Source organism: Artibeus jamaicensis, unplaced genomic scaffold, assembly GCF_021234435.1.
Source record: "Artibeus jamaicensis isolate MK-2021 breed Jamaican fruit bat unplaced genomic scaffold, CSHL_Jam_final contig_1998, whole genome shotgun sequence".
NCBI lineage: Eukaryota > Metazoa > Chordata > Mammalia > Chiroptera > Phyllostomidae > Artibeus > Artibeus jamaicensis.
Genome location: NW_026521407.1, coordinates 13,154,526 through 13,175,716, shown reverse-complemented (window position 1 = coordinate 13,175,716; position 21,191 = coordinate 13,154,526). Strand labels below are relative to the sequence as shown.

General features: G+C 40.4%; 1 protein-coding gene across 1 annotated transcript in view; it reads left to right on the top strand.

Annotated features, from left to right (window-relative positions):
- The first annotated feature begins 1,959 nt into the window (after positions 1-1,959).
- GDPD1 (glycerophosphodiester phosphodiesterase domain containing 1) overlaps positions 1,960-21,191 on the top strand; it is a 39,457-nt gene continuing 20,225 nt past the window's right edge. The window contains exons 1-2 of the mRNA XM_037163773.2: positions 1,960-2,222; positions 16,281-16,323. Coding sequence (XP_037019668.1) covers positions 2,081-2,222; positions 16,281-16,323 — 185 coding nt within the window. The 5' untranslated portion in view covers positions 1,960-2,080. The remainder of the gene's footprint in view (positions 2,223-16,280; positions 16,324-21,191) is intronic.

Below are 21,191 nucleotides of genomic sequence, written 5' to 3'. Positions count from 1 at the left end.
GTATCAAGGGTGGGGCTGGGCTACCTTTTCCTTGGGGGAAGAAAAGGGAAAGATTTTCATCATAGAGATTACCATGTCTTTCAGTGGTGGCCCATGTAACAGGTACTTTACTGGTGCTTGACCAGAAAATTACATACTAGATGATTAAGATTATGTTTTTGGTAGAGGGTGAGACGGCAGTTTGATGAGGCACTAAATCTAGGTTTGTTGTCATGGGCTTTTAGCGTGAATGATGCCATTTTGGGCCTGTGTTGTTTTAAAAAAATATTTTACTTATTTATTTTTAGAGAGAGGGGAAAGGAGGGATAAAGAGAGGGAGAGAAACATTGATCAGCTGCCTTGCACACGTCCCCTACTGGGGACCTGACTGCAATCCAGGCATGTGCCCTGCTCAGGAATTGAACCAGCAACCTTTTGGTCCACAGATCAACACTCAATCCACTGAACCACACGGGTCAGGGTGGGCCTATGGATTTAACTCTCTGTCTAGTGCATCTAGTTTGGATTAAACTACAATAATCTAAAATGATATCTCCCTGCAGATCCTCCGTAGGTTCTTGATTGTTTTCATATCCAAATAATCTGCATGCCAGAGTAGCACATTTTGGGATGACTTGTTCTGAACCCCTACAATTGCATTTACAATTTTTATACTTATTTTTTTCTTCTACAAAGGCTTTACCATTTCTTTGGGTATTTTGGTTTTAGATCAAGAACTAGATTACTGATAATAAACCGATGCCAAGATCTTTTTCAGCTGTTTTTCAAAATCTAGTGAACGCTCCTGTTTTCAAGAATCTTCTTTTATTCGCTCCTCTTAAAGGAAGCAAGAATTTTGGGAAACTAAGATCATTAATAGAATGTAAGAGGGTTTTTTAAAGCTTTCATTTATTTATTTTTAGAGAGAGGAGAAGGCAGGGAGAAAGAGAGGGAGAGAAACATCGATGTGTGGTTGCCTCTCAAGCATCCCCCCTACTGGGGACCTAACCTACAACCCAGGCATGTGCCCCAACTGGGAATCTAACCACGACCCTTTGGTTCACAGCCCACACTCAGTCCACTAACCGACACCAGCCTGGGTGAGGTTCATATTTAGTAAAAAAAAATTCCTCATTTTACAGATAAAGAAACAAGAGAGTAATTTGCTTCAGGTCAGAGACAAGAGCCACAGTATTTTAAATAATCATTCTTCATTTTACTTCTGTGGGAGACTTGTTCTTGCCAAATATTCTCCCTGGGCTCAGGGTTCTTTTGCATTTAAACTATGGCTCTTAGAATAGTTAGGAATGTGTGGGGTGAAAGGGGAACAAACTTGGCCTTCTTGAATTCAGGTTCTTGACTTCCTAAGACTTTTAAGTGATAACCTACGGTGTTTTCAATGTCCCCCTATTTTAAATAGACTTGTAAGTCAACAAATATTTCTTGACTACTTATCCTGTACCAAGCATGGGGATTGCATTTTCACAATGAAATGAGGAGCCCGTCCCTCAAATATTTGACCAATAGGCCAAAAATTGGTACCTCTATGGTTATGTGTTACGATAGGAAAAGTTTTCCCTTGGCTAGACAAATGGATGGGTTTATTATCCCATCAATTTTAGCAAGCTTTAACTCCTCCATCAGTAACAGTTCTTTGCATTTCCCAGAGCAAGGGCTAAGATGCACTCTGGCATCTTTCATTTTTGATGTGGATTTTCTAATTATGCCAGGCCTTCCTTAAGGCCGTTCTTGAACATTCTCTTCTGCCCGAGTGGAAGGCACTGGCAAGTGTCCAAGCTTTGCCTCCGCTTGGGGCTTCTTTGAAGCGCCGCAGATCTGACCACGAAGCTAGGTGACAAAGGTTCATTACGGGTCCTCTGCAGGCTCCTCTGCCGGAGCGCGCCTGCGTGCGGGAGCCCCTTTGTTGCTTGGCCGCTGGAGTCTAGCTGCGCCTGCGCGGTGGGCCGGCGCCTACAAGTGCGCCGCGCAGCTGGCACCGGCTGGGGGCGAGCTGACTCGGAGGGGCTGGCGCCGTCCTTGCGACCGCAGCAGCGGAGTTCAGAGGCCCCAGAGGGGGGAGACTTCCCACACCGTGACTGAGATGTCGTCCACTGTGGCTTTTTACCTTCTCTCCACCCTGGGAGGGTACTTGGTGACCTCATTCTTGTTGCTCAAATACCCGACCTTGCTGCACCAGAGAAAGAAGCAGCGATTCCTCAGTAAACACATCTCTCACCGCGGAGGTGAGAGGGGTCCTAAGAACCCGATGGCGGAGATGCGGGAGGATTTTTCCCGCTTCTTTGGAGCTCGGCAAAAGGCTGGCGGGCGGAAATAACGTGAGAATTTAAGGAAGAATGGGCATGTGTGAATAGGGGGCTCCTCCGGAGGTGGCGATGTGAAGGGGAGGTCTCCTGTGGGGAGGAAAGGGGTCCTGAGACAAAGCCAAGGTGAGGATCTCTTGAGTGCAGCGGTGTCAGGGATTCTCAGGAGGAGGAAGGACCAGGGTGAGAATGAAAGGTAGATGGACAGTTTCTCGGAAGAATGATCGGGCAGCGAGGCACAAGGTGGGGAACGCGGAGGGAGACGTGGGGCGGGGGTCGCATATCCGGTTGGGGGAAAGCGGGAACGGACTGCGCTGAGTGAGCCAGTGTTTGAGCCTGGGTTGGGGGCAGATCCTGGGCCACAGCAATTCAGGACCGAGGAACTGCGTGAACCTGGAGCGCGCTGCAGCCCAGGTGTCTGCAGTCCCTGGTGGCCAGTCCCACCCCCCACGCCACACTCGGAGCAAGATAATAAGAGAGGAAAACCGAGTCTCTGAGATGGGTACACTTTCTAAGGTTACAATTAGAGCTTGGCCTGGATGGGACAGAAACTGGAACGGCCAGGTTCCCAAGTCTGCAAATGTCGTACCTGTTTCGTCGTGTTTTTTTTTTTTTTTTTTTAAAGCCCCACCCTGCACCCTAGCAATGACGCGTGGATTCCCAAAAGACAAGAAGATGATTGAGTTTGTGACAGGACAGTATTGTGTGAGGGAAACAAAGAAGTTTCTTTGGAAGAGCTGTCTTGCCGAGAGGAGACTAGGTAGTGCACCCTCTGATTTCCCAGATAGCAGGCCAAATCTTTGCGTCTTCATTATTAAGTGTCTGTTTCATTCCAAGCATGATGTATATAGAATGTGAACATTTCATGGGTTATTTCAATCAGTGTTAACTTTTTTTTAGAGGTGAATGTTAAACTGGGTTAAAATTGCTTGGACTTTGCAGCCTCCTGTTGTACTTGAAATGGTAAATTTCTAAATGCACGGTCTAAAACTTGATTTAGAACCATAACTCCTTTTTAAATGTTACAGAAATATATTAGCATCCTTCCGTATAATTTTATCAGTTACACATAGTACTCAGTGGTTCTCCTTGCCTCCCACTCAGTGAAAATCATCAAAGGTTTTAAGGGGTCACCTGCTAGATGCCATGTTATTTCTCATTTGGTTTATCTGTATTTTAGATACTGTTAAACTATAAGGTAAACATAGGACTGCTAATGTGCCTTCAAGGATTAAAGCCCAAAACCAGCTTTTAGTGTTGAAGCTGTTGCTGCAGAAGCAGTTTTTAATGGCCATAGTCCTGTTCTGGAGACAAGCAGTACACACCGCAGTTGTGTTTGCCGACTTGAGAAAAGAAAAGTGCTCACTAAGAGCCCAAACCAAAACAAAACTAGACCCTCTAAGAAGCTATCTAACCTGTCACTGTGGATGATCCAAATTTTATTTTGAAGAAATAACCTTGTTAAACATCGGCAGACTCAAAAATCTGTTTTCCTCTACTTGTATGACAGGCTGTAAAGCACTGTAGTAAGTTTCAATGTGTTAATGCTTAATATGCTCTTGTGGAGAATGTACATCTCCTAATACAGTTGAGTCCAGGGTGATAGAGGGGATATTTATTTTTTAAAAAACATTTTGCAGCTCAAGATATTAAGTTTCTGGAAAATAATACACTAGGAAGGAGTTACCTCCTTGCTTGCTTTTATTTTTATTTTTTTCTTGGACACTGATAACAGCAATCACTAGTCTGTGCATACCACTAACATTTGGGCTAATACTGTCATGTCCCTAACTACAAATATGTAGTTTTCACATGAACCGGATGTATGACTACATTGAGGTTGGAACATTGATGGCTGCATGTGTTTAAAGTATATATACCTGCATTGCTATAACTTGAAACTATTAATGTGTACTGTTTTCCATTATGTCTGTCCGATACTGGACCTACCACTAGTTAGCCTTGGGAATCAGCCCGAGTTTTCCTAATGTAGATGGAGAGCGTTTGCTTTGCTTCTGTTTGGGTTGTTAAGAGGATTGGGTGTGGAAAGCACTTTGAAAATGGTAAAATTGAAAATATAAGCATGGATACAGGAAACCCACATTTGCACTTTGCAATAGAACGTTGAGTTGATTGAGAAGCTTGAGATCACCCTACACTTATGCTTTCACAGTTTTAGCAAACTCTTTTGCCTTTTTAAACATTGATTGTCCTTGAACGTGGAAAATACTTATGTTGCATTAGGATATATTAATACATCTGCTTCCATTACTAGACTGTGAATTCCTCAAGGTCAGGTTTTAGATTGTATTAATTCTTTTGTCTCTAGCTTCTAGTTCAGATACTAATACATAATGAAAATAGTAGTTTATTATCTGCTAATTATCTACTGGATGCTAGATGTTTTCCATGTGTTTCTTAAATTTATTTGACCAAGAACATATTTTGTAACTACAGTGTATTGATGAAACATCAATAGGACCAAAGGTACACCCTTCAGATTAAATGGGGAGCAAGCAGTACTCTCAAAGGCCATTCTCTTAATTTCTCTATGAAATTATGAATTTCATTAATATTTCCCCCAATTGCATAAGTAACTCATGTTCATCGTAGAAAATTTGGAAATCATGGAAATGAGAAAATAAAAAAATAGTTCCTAAACTTTACTGGACATAATCTCTGTTAACAATTTGAAGTCTATCCTTTAAATACTTATTGTCTTGTATTTGGAATTACACCGTGTGTACATTTATTACAGGTAGAGATAGGATAGCAAAGAAATAACTTAGTTTAATACTCCCTAACCGGTCTCTATGGACCAATCGAATTAAGCAAAAGGCTTTTTATTTTTATATTTTTAAAAGATTTTGTTTATTTGTTCTTAGAGAGAGAGGAGGGGACGGAGAGAGTGAGGGAGAGAAACATCGATCAGTTGCCTCTTGAATGCCCCCAACCCTGGGACCAAACCTGAGACCCAGGGTTGTGCCCTCACTGGGAGTCAAGCCGGTGACTCTTTGCTTTGCCACATGACCCCCAACCAAATGAGCCACACCGGTCAGGACTAAGCAACAGGCTTTAAAAAAAGATGTTTATTTTTTAGGGTTTTGTGGTCAAAGAATTGGAAAAAAAAATCACTAACGGATCAAATCTTAACCTTCTCTCCTTTCCTTTCACCCTTGGAATCAAACCAGAGTCCTGTCACAGTCTGGGCATCCTACCACAGATTGATTTGGCAGGTGATAAGGGTTTTTTTTCTTTTTTAAATCCTCTCCCTAAGATATATTTATTGACTTGAGAGAGGGAGGAAGGGAGAGAGAGAGAGACGTGGATAGGTTGCCTTCTGCGTGTGCCTGACCAGGGCTAGAACCCACAGCCTAGGTATGGGCCCCGACTGGGAATGGAATCCACAACTTTTTGGTGTGTGGGACGATGCTCCAACCAACGTAAGCCGCACTGGCCAGGGCAACAGGGGATAAGTTTGAGGGTAAAGATTGCGCTTGGATACTGGCTGCCTTGGGTCCTAAACTTGACTTGCTTGTTCAAGGAGAAAATTGATGCATCAATTTGAGTCTCAGAGTGTCACTGAAAATAGCATTCTGCAGTTGCAACCCGAAACTTGTTCCGTGTCAGGATGTCGATTCTTTCTCTTCCGCTTTTTGTTCCCTCATTCCTACTTTCGGGAAACTCTTCCTCACTTGTCACTGAAAACTTTTCCAGCTGGCTCACTCATTCCTACCGGTATCTTAGCACTGGAGTCATTTATCACATATTTAATAGTACTTTCCTACTTAATAAAACAAACTCAAATGTACTTATTTTCAGCAATGGAGATACATATGTATGTGTATATATTCATATACCCATGTATCTCTTAAACTGTATACAAATTTAGAAAAAGTAAGTAGCACTGTAGAAAAGTTATTGAAATCATGACAAGATACTATCAAAAATCATTTATTGTTGAAGAGAGCATGCACATGGTGGCTGGTTGGTAAATGCTGCTCGTGTATCAGTATATGGTTCGGATATCACCTGCTTCTATGCTATGGATGTGTTTAATCTTTTTCTTATATATGCAAATATAAATTTCACAAGTTCTTTACTTCCCTTGAAAGATGGGACCCATATTAAGAAATGCTCTTTTGTGTGTACCAACTCTAGTCCTTACAAACTCTTTATGCCCTTACAGAAATTATATGTACTGTTGCCAAGGCGCACTGTAAATGTTGAGTGAACGAATGAATTTAGAAATGAAGAAAGGACCTACTTTGTTGTGTGATTTACCAAATAATTCCATTTTGAGTTGAGATAGGATCATATATTCAAACTTTTTTTTAAGGTTTTATTTATTTTTAGAGAGGGGAAGGGAGGGAGAAAGAGAAGGAGAGAAACATCAATGTGTTATTGCCTCTTGTGCGCCCCCTATTGGGGACCTGACCCGCAAATCAGGCATGTGCCCTGGCTGGGAATTGAACCTGCTGCACCTTTGGTTCACAGGCTGGCACTCAGTCCACTGAGCCACACCAGCCAGGGCTATTCAGATATTAAGATATGTGTTATTTCACTAAACTCTCTTTACCAATATCAGAAATTATTTAATTTTGAAGGTTCTTTTGTGGCTGATGCACATTTGTCATATTTGTCATTGGTTTATAAACATCACACACACATACACATGCATATATAATGTACACAAAGATGTAAACGATAGTGGTGCTGGGAGCTTAACTAAAACAAGTCTGCAATGTTTACTCAATGTGTATTGGTATATAAAACATTTGGGAGGTCAAAAGGAAACTGAACAGATGTTTCCTGCCTCTTAATCTAATTAAAGCTGCAAAAGAGAATGGTCCCTTTATTTTTCCTATCCTATAAGAAATTAACCAATCACAGAATAACTATGAAGCACTGTATTAGGCAGGAAAAGTTAATATAGAATGAAAGCTTAGGAAGTAAATAGTGAAGCTGTAAATAAAGTGAGTTGGGAATCTTCAGAGAAGGTTTGCTCAAAGGGGGAAATGTGAGCTGGTGAGGAGGGAGCAGGAGGAGACAGCGAGGAATTACGAACAGAGTGCGTCAGGGCAGCATGCAAAATGTGTGATCCTCACTCTCTTCCACATTTAATAATTAACTTCATAACCAAACTTTTGTTTCTATGTAGAGTGGTTATTTGCAAAGCCAGGCATTGTCTAAGCTGCTTACTGAGAGAAAAATTAATGGCGAGCATGCTTCTGTGAATGATGTGATCATAATTGAAAAGGAAAGGAATTTAAACCAGTTCACGAGAGAGGCACTAACACCAAATAATTCCTTGGAGAGGAGTGGCATACTCTTAATTAATCCCTTAGTTACTCTCCAGGCTCTCACCATACCCATCGAACAAGTAATTTGTGGGTATTATCATTGCGAAATTTATTGTCAAGCTTTACAGACCAATAGAAGAACATGGGAACGAGGGCCGAGATGACTAACTCACCTGGAACACTGAACACTGAGTCTGAGCTGCTAGGTGAGCGGAGGCACCGAGGCTGCAGCACAGTCAGTGGGGAAGCGAGTGCGGTCTGAACCCTTACTGCTTATGCTCAAGTCCCCGTCCCCCTTCTTGGCTAGGCAGCCTTACCCTTTTTGGGGGTTGGAGGATAGTAATAGGTTGTGGGTTTTTAAAATGAGATATAAAATTCTCTGTGCAGTGTTTAGCTTCTGTTAATTATTAATATCTTGACCACCTTTTCAATATTTTATTTCGTATTGGCTATAAAATATATACTTACAAAAGAGATAAAAGATGGTCAGCAGTAATGTTTGCATGCTTGACTTGTTAGGTTTAAATGAGTTGCAGTTAAAATTAATAGGGGAAACAGACAGACTTTGAATTTAAATATTAGTAGAAATATTTATTTATTAACTGTGAGGAAATTTATTTCAGGGTACCAAGTCTCCTATATTTTTGTTCACTCTTTCCCCCCACATTAAAAGATCACAGCCCTGGCTGGTGTGCCTCAGTGGTTTGAGTGCCGGCCTGCAAATCGAAAGGTCACTGGTTCAGTTCCCAGTCAGGATACATCCCTGGGTTGCACACCAGGTCCCCAGTTGGGTGTGTGTGAGAGGCGACCAATTGTATCTCTCATGTTTCTTTCCCTCTTTTTCACTGCCTTCCCCCCTCTCTAAAAGTAAATAAATAAAATCTTTTGAAAAAAATCAGAGAAAAAAGATGTATATTACAAAGCCCTTGCTACTGGAATTTAAGGAGGCTAATAAAGAATATTGCTTACTTTCCCTTGGCAAGTTTGGAACCAATTAAAAAATGAAATACCATCATCAGAAACATGGATGTGAGCCTTGGCTGGTATAGCTCAGTGGATTGAACACGGGCCTGGGATCCAAACAGCTGCAGTTCGATTCCCGGTCAGGGCACATGCCTGCCTGGGTTGCAGGCCACCTCCCAGCAGGAGAGGCAACCATACATTGATATTTCTCTGCCTCTCTCCTTCCCTTCCCCTCTAAAGAGAAATAAATAAAATCTTCAAAAAAAAAAAAAAAAGAAGGACATGAAAGTACTGAGATTGGACTCTATAATCCTCTCTCTAAATTGAACTTAGTACTAAAACTGGAGGCCTTTTTCTTACATGGGTAGAGCCTGCCTTGGCAAACTTTCTGTATAGGTGAGCAGAGTTTGTTCCTTTTCAGGGTGGGCCAGTGCAGATTAAGGGGACTGTGAAGGATTGGGTCACAGGTGGACAGACAGCTCTGTCCCTTTAGTCACTTCTGCTCCCGTGAGGAGAAGTGGGAGCGAGAGTAAAGAATTAAAAGTGTCCCCTCCATTCTTTTCCCTTCTTGGGGACTGGAGTGGAATTTTCCTTCATTAGGTGGAAACAGGTAGTAAGGGGCAGATGTTCCCCTCAGTTCTTGCCTTCAGAAAGCATTCTTAGACCCTTGCTGGTGTGGCTCAGTGGATTGAGCACCAGTTTGTGAACCAGAAGGTCACCGGTTCAGTTCCAGGCAGGGTGCATGCCTAGGTTGTGGGCCAGGCCGCCAGCTGGGGGCGTGCCTGCGAGAGGCAGCCAATGGATCAATAAGTGATTGGTGCTTTTATCCCTCCCTTCTCCTCGCTCTAAAAACACCCCTTTCTTAGGGTTTGGTTGAATATACCTGAATACAAAAATCATAAAACTTGGAATGAAGTCATTTTTTAAAAAATTAGATATAGCATACATGTAGTTAGTAGAACTAATCTTAAGTGGTACAGCTTAATTAAAAAAAATACACACACACACACATCCACATCCAGGTAGCCACCACTTGGATCAAGACATAGAACATTTCTAGACTAATATAAGATTCCTTCGATGCACTCCTCCAACCCCAGAAATAACCACTCCTCTGACTTTTATCACTGATTATTTAAGACAGTGGTTTTCAAAGTTTGGTCTGTGGACTCCTGGGAGTCCCCAAGACCCTTTCATGGTTCAGCAAGGTTAAACTATTTTCATAAGACGTTACTTACCTTTTTCACTTTGTTGACATTCGTACCAAGGTTGCAAAAGCAGGAGTGGGGAGAATTGCCGTCTCTTTACTGAGAATGAAAACAGTGGTACTAAGTAATAATGTACTCCAGTAGCCATTGTGTTCTTCATCACCACTCACTCACAGGTTTAAAAACAGGCAGTTTCACTTAAGAGTATACTTGATACATTAGTAAAAATTATTTTGTTAAATTTCAACCACTGAGCACACACAACTTTTTAAATTTTAAATTTTTAACTATATTTTATTGATTATGCTATTACAGTTGTCCTGATTTTTCCCACTTTGCCCCTCTCCACCTGGTGCCCCCTACTTCCTCAAGCAATTGCCCCACCATGAGTCATGCGTATAAGTTCTTTAGCTACTCCATTTCCTATGCTGTACTTTACATCCCCATGGTTATTCTGTAACTACCTATTTGTACTTTGTAATCCCCTCATCTCTCCACCCACCCTCCCCTCCCATCTGACATCCTTCCTGTAACTAACTTCTTTTCTCTAGCTTTTAAAGTTTATCTTTAACCTTTGGCCTTTTAATAATGATGTGACTTGGAGTCGGCCTTTTTGCATTCATCATAATTGGGGCTCTGCACTTCCTGGACTTGTGTGTCTGTTTCCTTCACCAAATTAGGGAAGTTTTCTTTTCACTAGTTTTTCAGATTCTGATTTCTTGCTCTTTCTCTTCTCCTTTTGGTAGCCCTATGAGGCAAATGTTGGATCTGTTAAAGTTGTCCCAGAGGTTATTTATTTTATTTTTAAAAGATTTTATTTTTATTTCTTTATTTTTAAAGAGGGGAAGGGAGAGAGAAAGAGAGGGAGAGAAACATCAGTGTGTGGTTGCCTCTCACATGGCGCCCCCTGGGGCCCTGGCCCGCAACACAGGCATGTGCCCCGACTGGGAATCAAACCAGTGACCCTTTGGTTCGCAGGCTGGTGCTCAATCCACTGAGCCACACCAACCAGGCCCAAAGGCTATTTGTACTATTCTTATTTTTTTAATTCTTTTTTCTTCTTGTTCTTTTTTTAAAAGATCTTTTAAATTTATTTTTAGAGAGAGGGGAAGGGAAGGAGAAAGAGAGGGAGAGAAACGTCAATGTGTGGTTGCCTATTGCACATTCCTTACTGGGGACCTGGCCTACAACCCAGGCATGTACCCTGATTGGGGATTGAACTGGCAACACTTTGGTTAGAAACTGGTGCTCAATCCACTGAGCTGCACCAGCCAGGGCTTCCTTCTTGTTTTGATTGGTTGTTTTTTACTTCCTTATGTTCCAAATCATTGATTTGATTCTTGGCTTCATCCATTCTACTGTTTCATGTAAATTGCCCTTTATTTCACTAAGTATATCCTTCATGTCTGTCTTTTTTGCACTGCTGAGGTCTTCACTAAGTTCCTTGAGCATCCTTATAAACAGTGTTTTGAACTCTGCATCTGATAGATTGCTCATCTCCATTTTGTTTACCTCTTTTTCTGGACTTTTGATCTGTTCTTTCATTTGGGTCATGTTTCCTTGTCTTCTTTTGACAGCCTCCCTGTGTTTGTTTCTGTGTATTAGGTAGAGCTGCTATGACTCTGTCTTGGTAGTGTGGCCTGATGTAGTGGGTGTCCTATAGGGTCCAGTGGCACAGCCTCCACAGTCACCCAAGCTGGGTGCTGGTGGTTTGCCCTTTGTTTGGGCTGAGTACACCCCCCTTCTCTCGTAGTTGAGCTTTGGTTGCTGTTGGCAGATCAATGGGAGGGGTTTATCCAGGCCAATCAGTTGCAAAGACTGGCTGTGACGACTGACCACCAACCTCTGCCCTCCACGGAGGATCAGGTGTACAGGGACAATGCGGTGGTGCTCTGTCATGGTCCGTAGCTGTCCACTGGGTATACTGGGTGGTGCAGGCCAAGGTCAGCCCCTACGGCCTGGGTGAAACACATTTCACCCAGGGTATCCTGCCTGAGCTGTAAAGCAATCTGAGATGGCTGCTACTTGTGCTGGGTTTGGAGATTCCCAGGTGAAGCCAAACTGTGACTAATCTGGCTGCCACTAGTGCCAGCCTGGAGCTCACTGAGGCCAGCTGTTGTTGGTTTGAGAGGATTTAGGAGTCAAGACAGTCATTCTTCTGGAAAAGCAGCCTTGGTGGGCCTGTAAGTTGGGTGGGCTAGAGCCGCTGTGGATCTTCAAAGTGGGTCACACTGTTAGCCAGGTTGATGGAGCCTCAGATATGGCACTTGCCTACCGGCTCTTTTGGGGGAGGGCTCAGCAAAGGGACAATGGCCTCTGCTTGCCCCAATGCCAGACTCTTCAGTTCTTCCCTGTATACCTCTGGTGCCCTTCAAGCTGCCACCCTGGTGCTGGAGCTCAGAGGGAGGGAGTCAGAGTAGGTGAGTCTCTGTGTGGGTTCCCCAAGAGGAACTGCTTCGGGCTCCAGCAGCCTCCACAGACTCAGTCCCCCCTGGTTTTTGCAGCCAGAAGTGGGGACTTATCTTCTGGCACTGGAATCCTGGGCGGGGGTGCCTGGAGTGGGTCTGGGACTCCTTGCTCCCAGGATTTCCCTTCTGACTTTTCATCCATGTGGGTGTGGGGCCAGCACGTTCTGCGTCCATGCCCTTCCTACCAGACTAAATGGATGTGTTTTCTTCAATTACATAGTTATCAGACTTCCATTCAACTCAGTTTCTGAGGTTCCCGAATGATAGTGGTTCTATATTTTAGTTGTATTTTTGATGTGGTTGTGTGAAGAGGTGAGCCATGTCTGCCTACGTTACCCTCTTGACCTGAAGCCACAACTTTTTTTTAAGACTTTATTCATTTATTTTCAGAGAGAGGGGAAGGGAGGGAGAAAGAGAGGGAGAGAATATCCATCACTTGCCTCTTGTACACACCCTATCCTGAGATGGACCCGCAACCCAGTCACGTGCTCTGACTGGGAATCAGAATGGCAGCCTCACACTTTGCGGGGTTGCCAACTAAGCCACACCGGTTAGGGCACAACTTTAATATTCGGTGTGACACGGTGGGAAGCACACAGACATCTGCTGCTCGCCGAAGTGCGCGGTGCCTGTCTGAGGAAGAGCACTTGTGCAGCCATTGGAGTTGTCAGGGGAATCACCCTTTTCCCCCCACAGAGCGCCGTTTTTACTTTTAAAAAACTGACAGACTGGTTTTTCATTCCTGAATATTCAGTAGATATGTTCTAGAAAATTAATAAGGTGTATCTCTCCGAAGAAAAATAACTTAGCTGCTTTCTGTGAAAGCAGTGCCAATGATTAAATTTGAGCTTTTAAGCCAAAATTAAAGTTTTGAAAACTTGTATCCTCCCCTGTGAGCTTGATGGTTTTCCAATTCTCAAATTTATCTCGATGAGATCAGATATTAACGAATGAGATTTAAAAAAAAATACTGTATAATGAAATGTGTCGGCATCTAAAAGATTAGCATAATTCAGTGAATCAGTATTTTCCAAAAACTAGTGCATGATATTACAAAGTCATGCATGGGTGAAAGATCCATTCAAAGTTCACAGTGGACCAATGGATTTTTTTTTTTTCAAACTATAGGTGATAGTTTATTTAGAAAATTACGGAGGTAGTAGAAGTGAGCCAGCTGGACTGTGTGGGCTCAGGATGAGTAACAGAGGCAACTGAAGGGCCCTTGAAGTTCAGGGGAGACAAAGGCAAGGGTAACAAGCCTGGGGCAAAGAAGAGGGGGAAGGGAAGGGTGTGGGCGAGCCCACGAGAGGGAGCTCACCTGGACCGATGGGTGTTCACGTAACAGAGTATGAAAAGGTCATCGACACGGTCAGATTCCACATTGCAGCCAACTTTACAAAAACTACCCCTTGTGGATTTTTGGTGCAGTATCAAAGAAGAATCTTTTCTAATGACAAATCTGGGTCAAGGTTGATATATAGGTATGAAGTAGATAGGAGAATCTAGCTGATTTCTATTAAGCCAGACATTAAAGAGATTTACAAAAATGTGAACAGTGCTGTTCTCACTAAATTTTTTGGAAGATAGTTATTTTTCATAAGATGTATGTTAACGTGAAATGGGTGTGCTATTTTCAAATAAATTTAAAACATTTTAGAAGTCAGTTTCTCTTGGAGATAGTCAGTAAAAGAGTCCTAAGACCAAAGTGGCTGGGAACTGCCAGTTTAATTCATTCTTGTCTGTAGTAAGAACCATTGTAATCTGAAGTGATTAAAAAAAGTGCTTTCATGGAGGACTTGAAGCGAATTCATTCTGGAATTACTGTAGAGAAACACGGGGAGGGGTGGGGAAGAGGATGTCCCAGGCACACAGCACGGGCTCAAGACTCCGAGTCTCCCCACTTTTTTAAAAGTAGCGCCTGTTCGTTGTAGGTTTGTACAGTATAGAAGAATGCATATTAGGAAAAAACTCATCCATATTCTGACCATCTGGAGATAACTTATTAATTTGATTTGTTACGTTAAACCACTCACTACTGCTTGTGCCAAAAAGCAAGGGAATGAAAAGGACACAGCCCCTTGAAAGTTCTAGTGAGGTTGGCTTTGGTCACTTGGTTGAAGTGTTTTCCGAGAGACTTTTCCATTGTGAAGTTACTCCTTTACTCTTTGGAACTAATAAGTATTTTTGTGGGGAGATATATTGAAACCACATTCCTCATCAAACTCTCCATTTATTAAAATGGACTTTCCTATTCTCAATAGTTTAAGAATCTCTTACTGTCATTAGTCAGACGCTAACATTATTCAGCTCTGGCTGGTGACAGCTCCTTCAAACGGACCGGACCGGACCGGACCGCTGTGTCATCTTACCTTGCCTGTTTTTTGCACAATAAGCAGTCAGTAGTTTAACTTAACCCTTTGATACTATTTTAGTCCTTTTTTTGGGTAAGATTCTAGAGTGCTTTGTTCTTGAAATATTGGTTATCTGAACATAACATATTTCCATAGTTTTTGACTAAAATAGGCACCAACTAGATTTTTTAAAGTCATTTAACCTCAAATCAGTGCTTACTTTTGAAAACCACCTGCAATATCCATATTCACTTCACCTGTTTTCTGCTGTGCGCCAACTCTATTAACTAAAGTGAGTGTAAAAATCAAAGGAGCCCTTTTTCACATGGGCGTGTATCCCTTTCTGCCAGACTGATGTTAGAATATTAGGGTAATACATTTGTTTCTTCATACCTCGAGTTTCTGATGATTACTAATTAGATTGTAAAAATACAATGTAATAATATAAAAGAATAAGGACATTTTAATACTCTTGCAACTATGTTCAGATGATATTGTAGGTAAAACATTTTAATGCTAATACCTAAACATCACCCTAACCTTGAAGTGCCTTTTTTTTGCTTAGAAGAAAGTGGCTGTTTTTCAAAGCATTTGGAAACATATTTCCAAAGTATCTTCCCTGTGCTTTTCATTAATTATTTAGTAATACCGAAGTCTTTTAGTTTAAAAATATTTTAAAACTTATGGCCAGCATGTTATGCTAGTAGATTGTATGTAGTGTATAATACTGGATAATATTAATTAGTTACTTTTTATCTGTGTCCTTTTTGTCATTACAGTATTATTCATGACTTCAGCAACAGATGTTCACCAAACACCAGTTACTATAATAATGGTGTTAATAATAATAATTCTTTGCTTTTACTGAATATTCACTATTAAGTTGAATATCTAATGCCATTAGCTGTAAGATCACAAATTTTTATGTACTGCTAAAAGTTGCCAATGAAACTGTTACCATCCATTGTGAAATGCACCCTAACTTCACAATTGTTGAAAAGTAAAAAGCTAATACTTTTTGAATGGATGGCGTGGCACTTAAGATGTTAATTCATTTAATTCTGCCAGTCCAGTGAGATGGGCACCATCGTTACCCTCATTTTTATACATAGATAAGGAGGCTCAGCCTAACCGAGAGATTAGGTAACCCCTCCGGGCGGCACAAAAACATCAAATAGCTTTCAGAGCAGAGATCCTGACTGCCCCACTCTCAACTCTGTGCCACCCTGCCTTCAGCCGAGGTCATTAGAACACAGTCTCTTAAAATTTTTAAGTAATTCGTGGCAAAAGAAGGAGAGAGGAAGTAAATAATTTATGCTATAATATGATAAATGCCTTAGTAGAGAGACACATAAGAGACTAAGGAGACACAGAGGAGAGATGTTGACTCTGTGTGAGGAGGTACCAAGTCCTCTTCTGTCTTTCCTGTGACGAGTGGATATTATAGTTTAACAATTATGTTTAGGTTCTTCTAACCCTGTGATGTTGTGGCTGTGTTTTGATCTTTGATTCTTCCTGGTGTAGCTCAAAAAAAAAATCGAAGTACCACTATGCTCTTTAAAATACTTGTAATGTCTAAATAATATCTAAATATCAATATTCATGAGATATAGCTTAAAATGAATTTATGAAAAAATTGAAATCTAAGCATCTAAGTACATGAAGTTTACATTTAATGTTTTTACAGGTGCTGGAGAGAATTTGGAGAATACAATGGCAGCCTTCCAGCAGTAAGTGTATAAGACTATTCTTTTCTTTTACAATTTGTCTTTAAAGTGATGATGGCTCACAAAGTGAAGATAGAATACATGTAGCATCCACCGGTGATGGTTGTTTCTATTTTATTAAAATTGCATTTTTATGTAGTCAGTCTGAAGTGTTACAAATAGTGTTTGGCTTCCCCATGATGGGAAAAAACTAGACCAGAGTTTCGGGTAATCAAAAAATGCTATAGTTCCAAAGTCGAAAGAAGACATTTGTAACAAGGAACATACTGTGTGTGATGCTAATTAGTCTTGGAGAGAAAGAGAAAAGGAGAAAATGAAACAACTGTTATACCAGCTGCTATTTACGAATAGGATTATGTGTCTACTTAGTAATTCTTGTACAGACCTGAGCCCGTAATCTGGCCTAAAACAGGGAATGTGAAAAGTTAAACCCCATGAAAGATATTACCTATCCATATTGATTCTCTTATATAATTCTTAAGCTATTCTTATGTCTATAAAGACAGCTAAGGCATCAGGAGAATTTGGTTTATGTTTTTGTTCTGCTTCTCATCATTCAAAGACAACTTAGAGATTATTTTTTTCCTGTTACGAGGCTGAAAAGTGCCGCTTTTCCATATTTTAGTTTCATCTAAGTCCTGCCTCCCTGGATTTGTCATTGCTTGCGTTTCCTCTTTTATAATATGATGCCTTTTTACTGTAATCTCAAAATTCTCTTAGAGCTTTAAAATGCAGTCTCATTCCTCCTATCACAGACAGTGAAACAGAATAATTTAAATTACTTTTATTTTCTCTACTGAGCTTATATATCTAGCGAGCTAGCTATAGCTGAACATGTGTATAATTTCACATGTGTGATTTCCACACATATTTAGATGCACAGTTGGCAAAGCACATGTGTGATGACATGGAGAGGAAGATGAGAAGATCCAGGAGAAAGTATAAGCAGTCGGTGTGGGAAACCTGGTTAAAAGTAACCATAAAATTGAAAAGATACCAGGCGTAGATGAGCTATAATGTGGTAAAGAGGAAAAATGTGAAATGTTTGAGATTAAGATGTGAGGATATGTGGACCAGGTGTGTCTGGGAAATTGAAAGGACTTTAAGAATATATGGAAAATTAATTTATTGTAGTGGAGCTAGAGAAGTCACTAGGACTGATGAAGAAATAATTGTGTCTCACAATTTATAGGAAACTCTGTATATGGCTCTTCAGTCTTGTTTTGGAAACAAGACTCTTTCCTTATTGATCTCTCAATCCCTGACATCTAGCTGTGGTGCTAACAGGCTCTTACGAGTTGCTCACTAATGAGATATGCAGAACAGGGCACTCAGAACAAAGCAGAATATTAGCAGAAGACTGATGGAGGAGATAGAACCCCGTTCATAATAAACAGAGCCAAAATCAAAGGAATTATACTACCCACACACACATACACACACAGAGTCTCTAAGCCCTTGAGTATGTAAAATCTGGTTCTTAAGAGCTAATAAAACTAGGTTATCAAACCAGGCTGCCTTTGTAAATACCCGTAGGACAATTCGATCCCTGTGGTATTAATTTGAATGGTGAGAGGAAAAAAAAGCCTCTAGCTATTAGCAGTAGCTAGAAGTAAAAGTTGGCAGACAGTCAAAGTAATTAATCAGCAACCTGATTCTCATGATAAAGTTTTTAGACTGTCTAATTAATATAGTAGTCATGATTGTATCAATGAAATGGGAATGATACAACCTCAATGTTGTGAGCAGGAAATGAAATTCAAATAAATTCCTTGCTGTTAATTTCTGTTATACATTGTATGCATTCTGTGGAGTTTCAAATAATTTCACTTCTTTTAAAGCTAGAGTTTTAATTTCTTTATCTGGAAATGTTGAGTCCTGGCTCCCTAACTTCTTTTCAGGGTTTGTCATCAGCTTGTCAGGAATGTAGCTACAGAATATCTGGTGTTTCAGTTGAAGTATTGCATGTTGTTATTTATGGAACAATTTGAAGGCAAAAGGGATCAGTTCTTTTCTTGCTATGTTCTAGCTATTTATGTGTCAAATTAGGGATAATTTTATTAGGATAAGTTATAAATTATCCTAGATGCACTTACTATTGCTCTAAATTTTTATTTATTAGCTTATTCATAAGAGGTAAGCATGCAATAAATAATGTTTTTCATGTAACTCTCAAACATTGAAAAAAATAGCATTTCAGCTAAAGGCAAACTTTATACTTAGAAAAATTTCCTAGGTAATAGGTAAGTATAGTTTTTTAAATTATTTCTTCATGTAGTTTCTATTTTTATTTTTTAAATATATAATCTTACATTTTTTCCATTACCATTTAGTCCCCTTAAATCCCCTCCCCCCAGCAACCACCCCACTGTTGTCATTGTCCGTGAGTCCTTTTTCTTTTTTGCTCAATCCCTTCACCCTCTAACCTCCCTGCCTAATTTTTTTTAAATACCGGAAAATACAGATAACCCCTGCTCTTCCCCTCCCTTCACACACTCATACAAAAAAAGAAAGAAAAGAAAAGAAAAAGAAAGTAAGGCATGCTCATGACCAAAAATCAGTAGTACCATTTTTTACCTTTTATAAAGGACAGAATTTATTTCAAAACTGTTCGTTAGCTATATATGTTACTTATGGTTTCTACAGATTTTATCCTTTAAAAAAATAAACAGTGTAACAGTAATATTTAAGGAAATTAAAAAATACAGAAAAAGGATCTCACCAACCTAAAAACTGTTTTTGTTTGCCTATTCCTCTTTGGATTTCATTTTTACACATTTCTGGCTCTGACAAAGACACGTTGGCAAACATTTTCTTTTAAAGGTGGATACCCTTTAGAAGAGGTTACTTAAAGCTAACAACTTAATTATTTACATCTTAGTAAGAATTACATTAAGGAACCAGGCTGATTGGTTTGTTTCCTTTAAAAACTGGGGATCAGGACACGGATGGGGAGGGTCACTTAAAGAGGAATAAGGGAGCAGTTTGAGACTTTGGCACAAGGCAGCAAGTAGCCATTGGGTCTTTTGAAATGAGATGCTGGTGGGGGGGGGGTGGATCATTAGAAGCAGGTGAAGTAAGAAAAACCGGGAAGATTTTTAAATCGTTAGATCTGGAATGGCCAAGGATCTTAAAAGTCACCCAGTCTAACTAATGATTGGATGCTTGCATTTCTCTCTCTCTCTCTTTTTTTAAGGATTTTGTTTATTTTAGAGAGAGGGAAGGGAGGGAGAAAGAGAGGGAGAGAAACATCAATCAGTTGCCTCTCTCATGTTCCCTTGTGACCTGGCCCACAACTCAGGCATGTGCCCTGACTAGGAATCAAACCAGCGACCTTTCAGTTCACAGCCCGACACTCAACCCACTGAGCCACACCAGCCAGGGTGGATGCTTGCATTTCTAACAGTTTCATTCTTTCTTTTTTAATCAGTGAATTACCAATTTTTTGAGAAACATGAAGAAACTTACTTAATTGTTAAAACTTGATTCTTTAATTGTTATATAATATTTCAATATTATGTGTTTTAGGTTTAAGCACTATATACCAGAAGACACATTCACCCCATTTGGGAGATTCACAGTCAAAATAGGAATCATGAGTGCTTATGTATTTAAAAGGATGTTAAGTTTTTCTTAGGTCATATTCCTGCTGTAATTCATTCCGTAATTCATTTTTTTAATAAAATGTATTCACAATGTAAGTGCTCTTATTTTTCCATTATAAAAGTTTATGTAGGTGTACCTCATTGTGTTTCACTTTCTTTCTTTTTTTTAAGATTTTATTTATCTTTAGAGGGGAAGGGAAGGAGAGAAATATCAATGTGTGGTTGCCTGTTGTGTGTCCCCTGCTGGGAACTGGTCTGCAACCCAGGCATGTGCCCTGAATGGGAATCGAACCATGATCATGTGAGCTATCTATTGAGCTACACCAGCCAGGGCATGTTTCGCTTTCTTGTGCTTCAAAGATATTGCATCTTGTTTTGTTTTGTTTTTTTACAAATTGAAGCTTTGTGGCAACCTTGCATTGAGCAAGCCAGTTGGCTCCATTTTTCCAACATTTTGTGTTTCTAGATCACATTTTTGTAATTCTTGCACTATTTCAAACTTTTTAATTACTGTTACAATTCTTAAGATGACCTCTGATCAGTGACCTTCGGTTTTAACTATTGCAGTTGTTTTTAGGGTGCCATGAACCACACTCATGTGAGACAGTGCACTTAATAAATGCTGTGTGTGTTCCGACTGCTCCACGAGTGTCCCCATCTCGCTCCCTTTTCAGGCCTCCTTATTCCCAGACACACAACAGTATTGAAATTGGGCCAATCAGTAGCCTTACAGTAGCCTCTACATGTTCAAGTAAAGGGAAGAGTTGCATTCCTCTCACTTTAAATCAAAAGCTAGGAGAATTAAGCTTAGTAAGGAAGGCATGCTGAGAGTGGAGACAGGCTGAAAGCTAGTCCTCTTGCTCTAAACAATTAGCCAAGTTGTAAAAGCAAAGGAAATATTCTTGAAGGAAATTGAAAGTGCTACTCCAAAGAACACATGAATGATAAGAAAGCAAAACAACCTGATTAGTGATACGGAGAAAGTTTTAGTGGTCTAGATAGAAGATCAAACCAGCCACAACATTCCCTTGAGCCAAAGCCTAACCCAGAGCAAGGCCCAGCTCTGCATTTAAGGCTGAGAGAAGTGAGGAAGCTGCAGAAGAAAAGTTTGAAGCTAGCAGAGGTTGGTTTCTGAGGTTTGAGAAAATAAGCTGTTTCTATAACATAAAAGTGCAAGACAAAGCAGCATTGCTGATGTAGAAGCTGCAGCAAGTTATCCAGAAGATCTAGGTATGCATATCAGAGCACTATTGTAAGGAATATTTA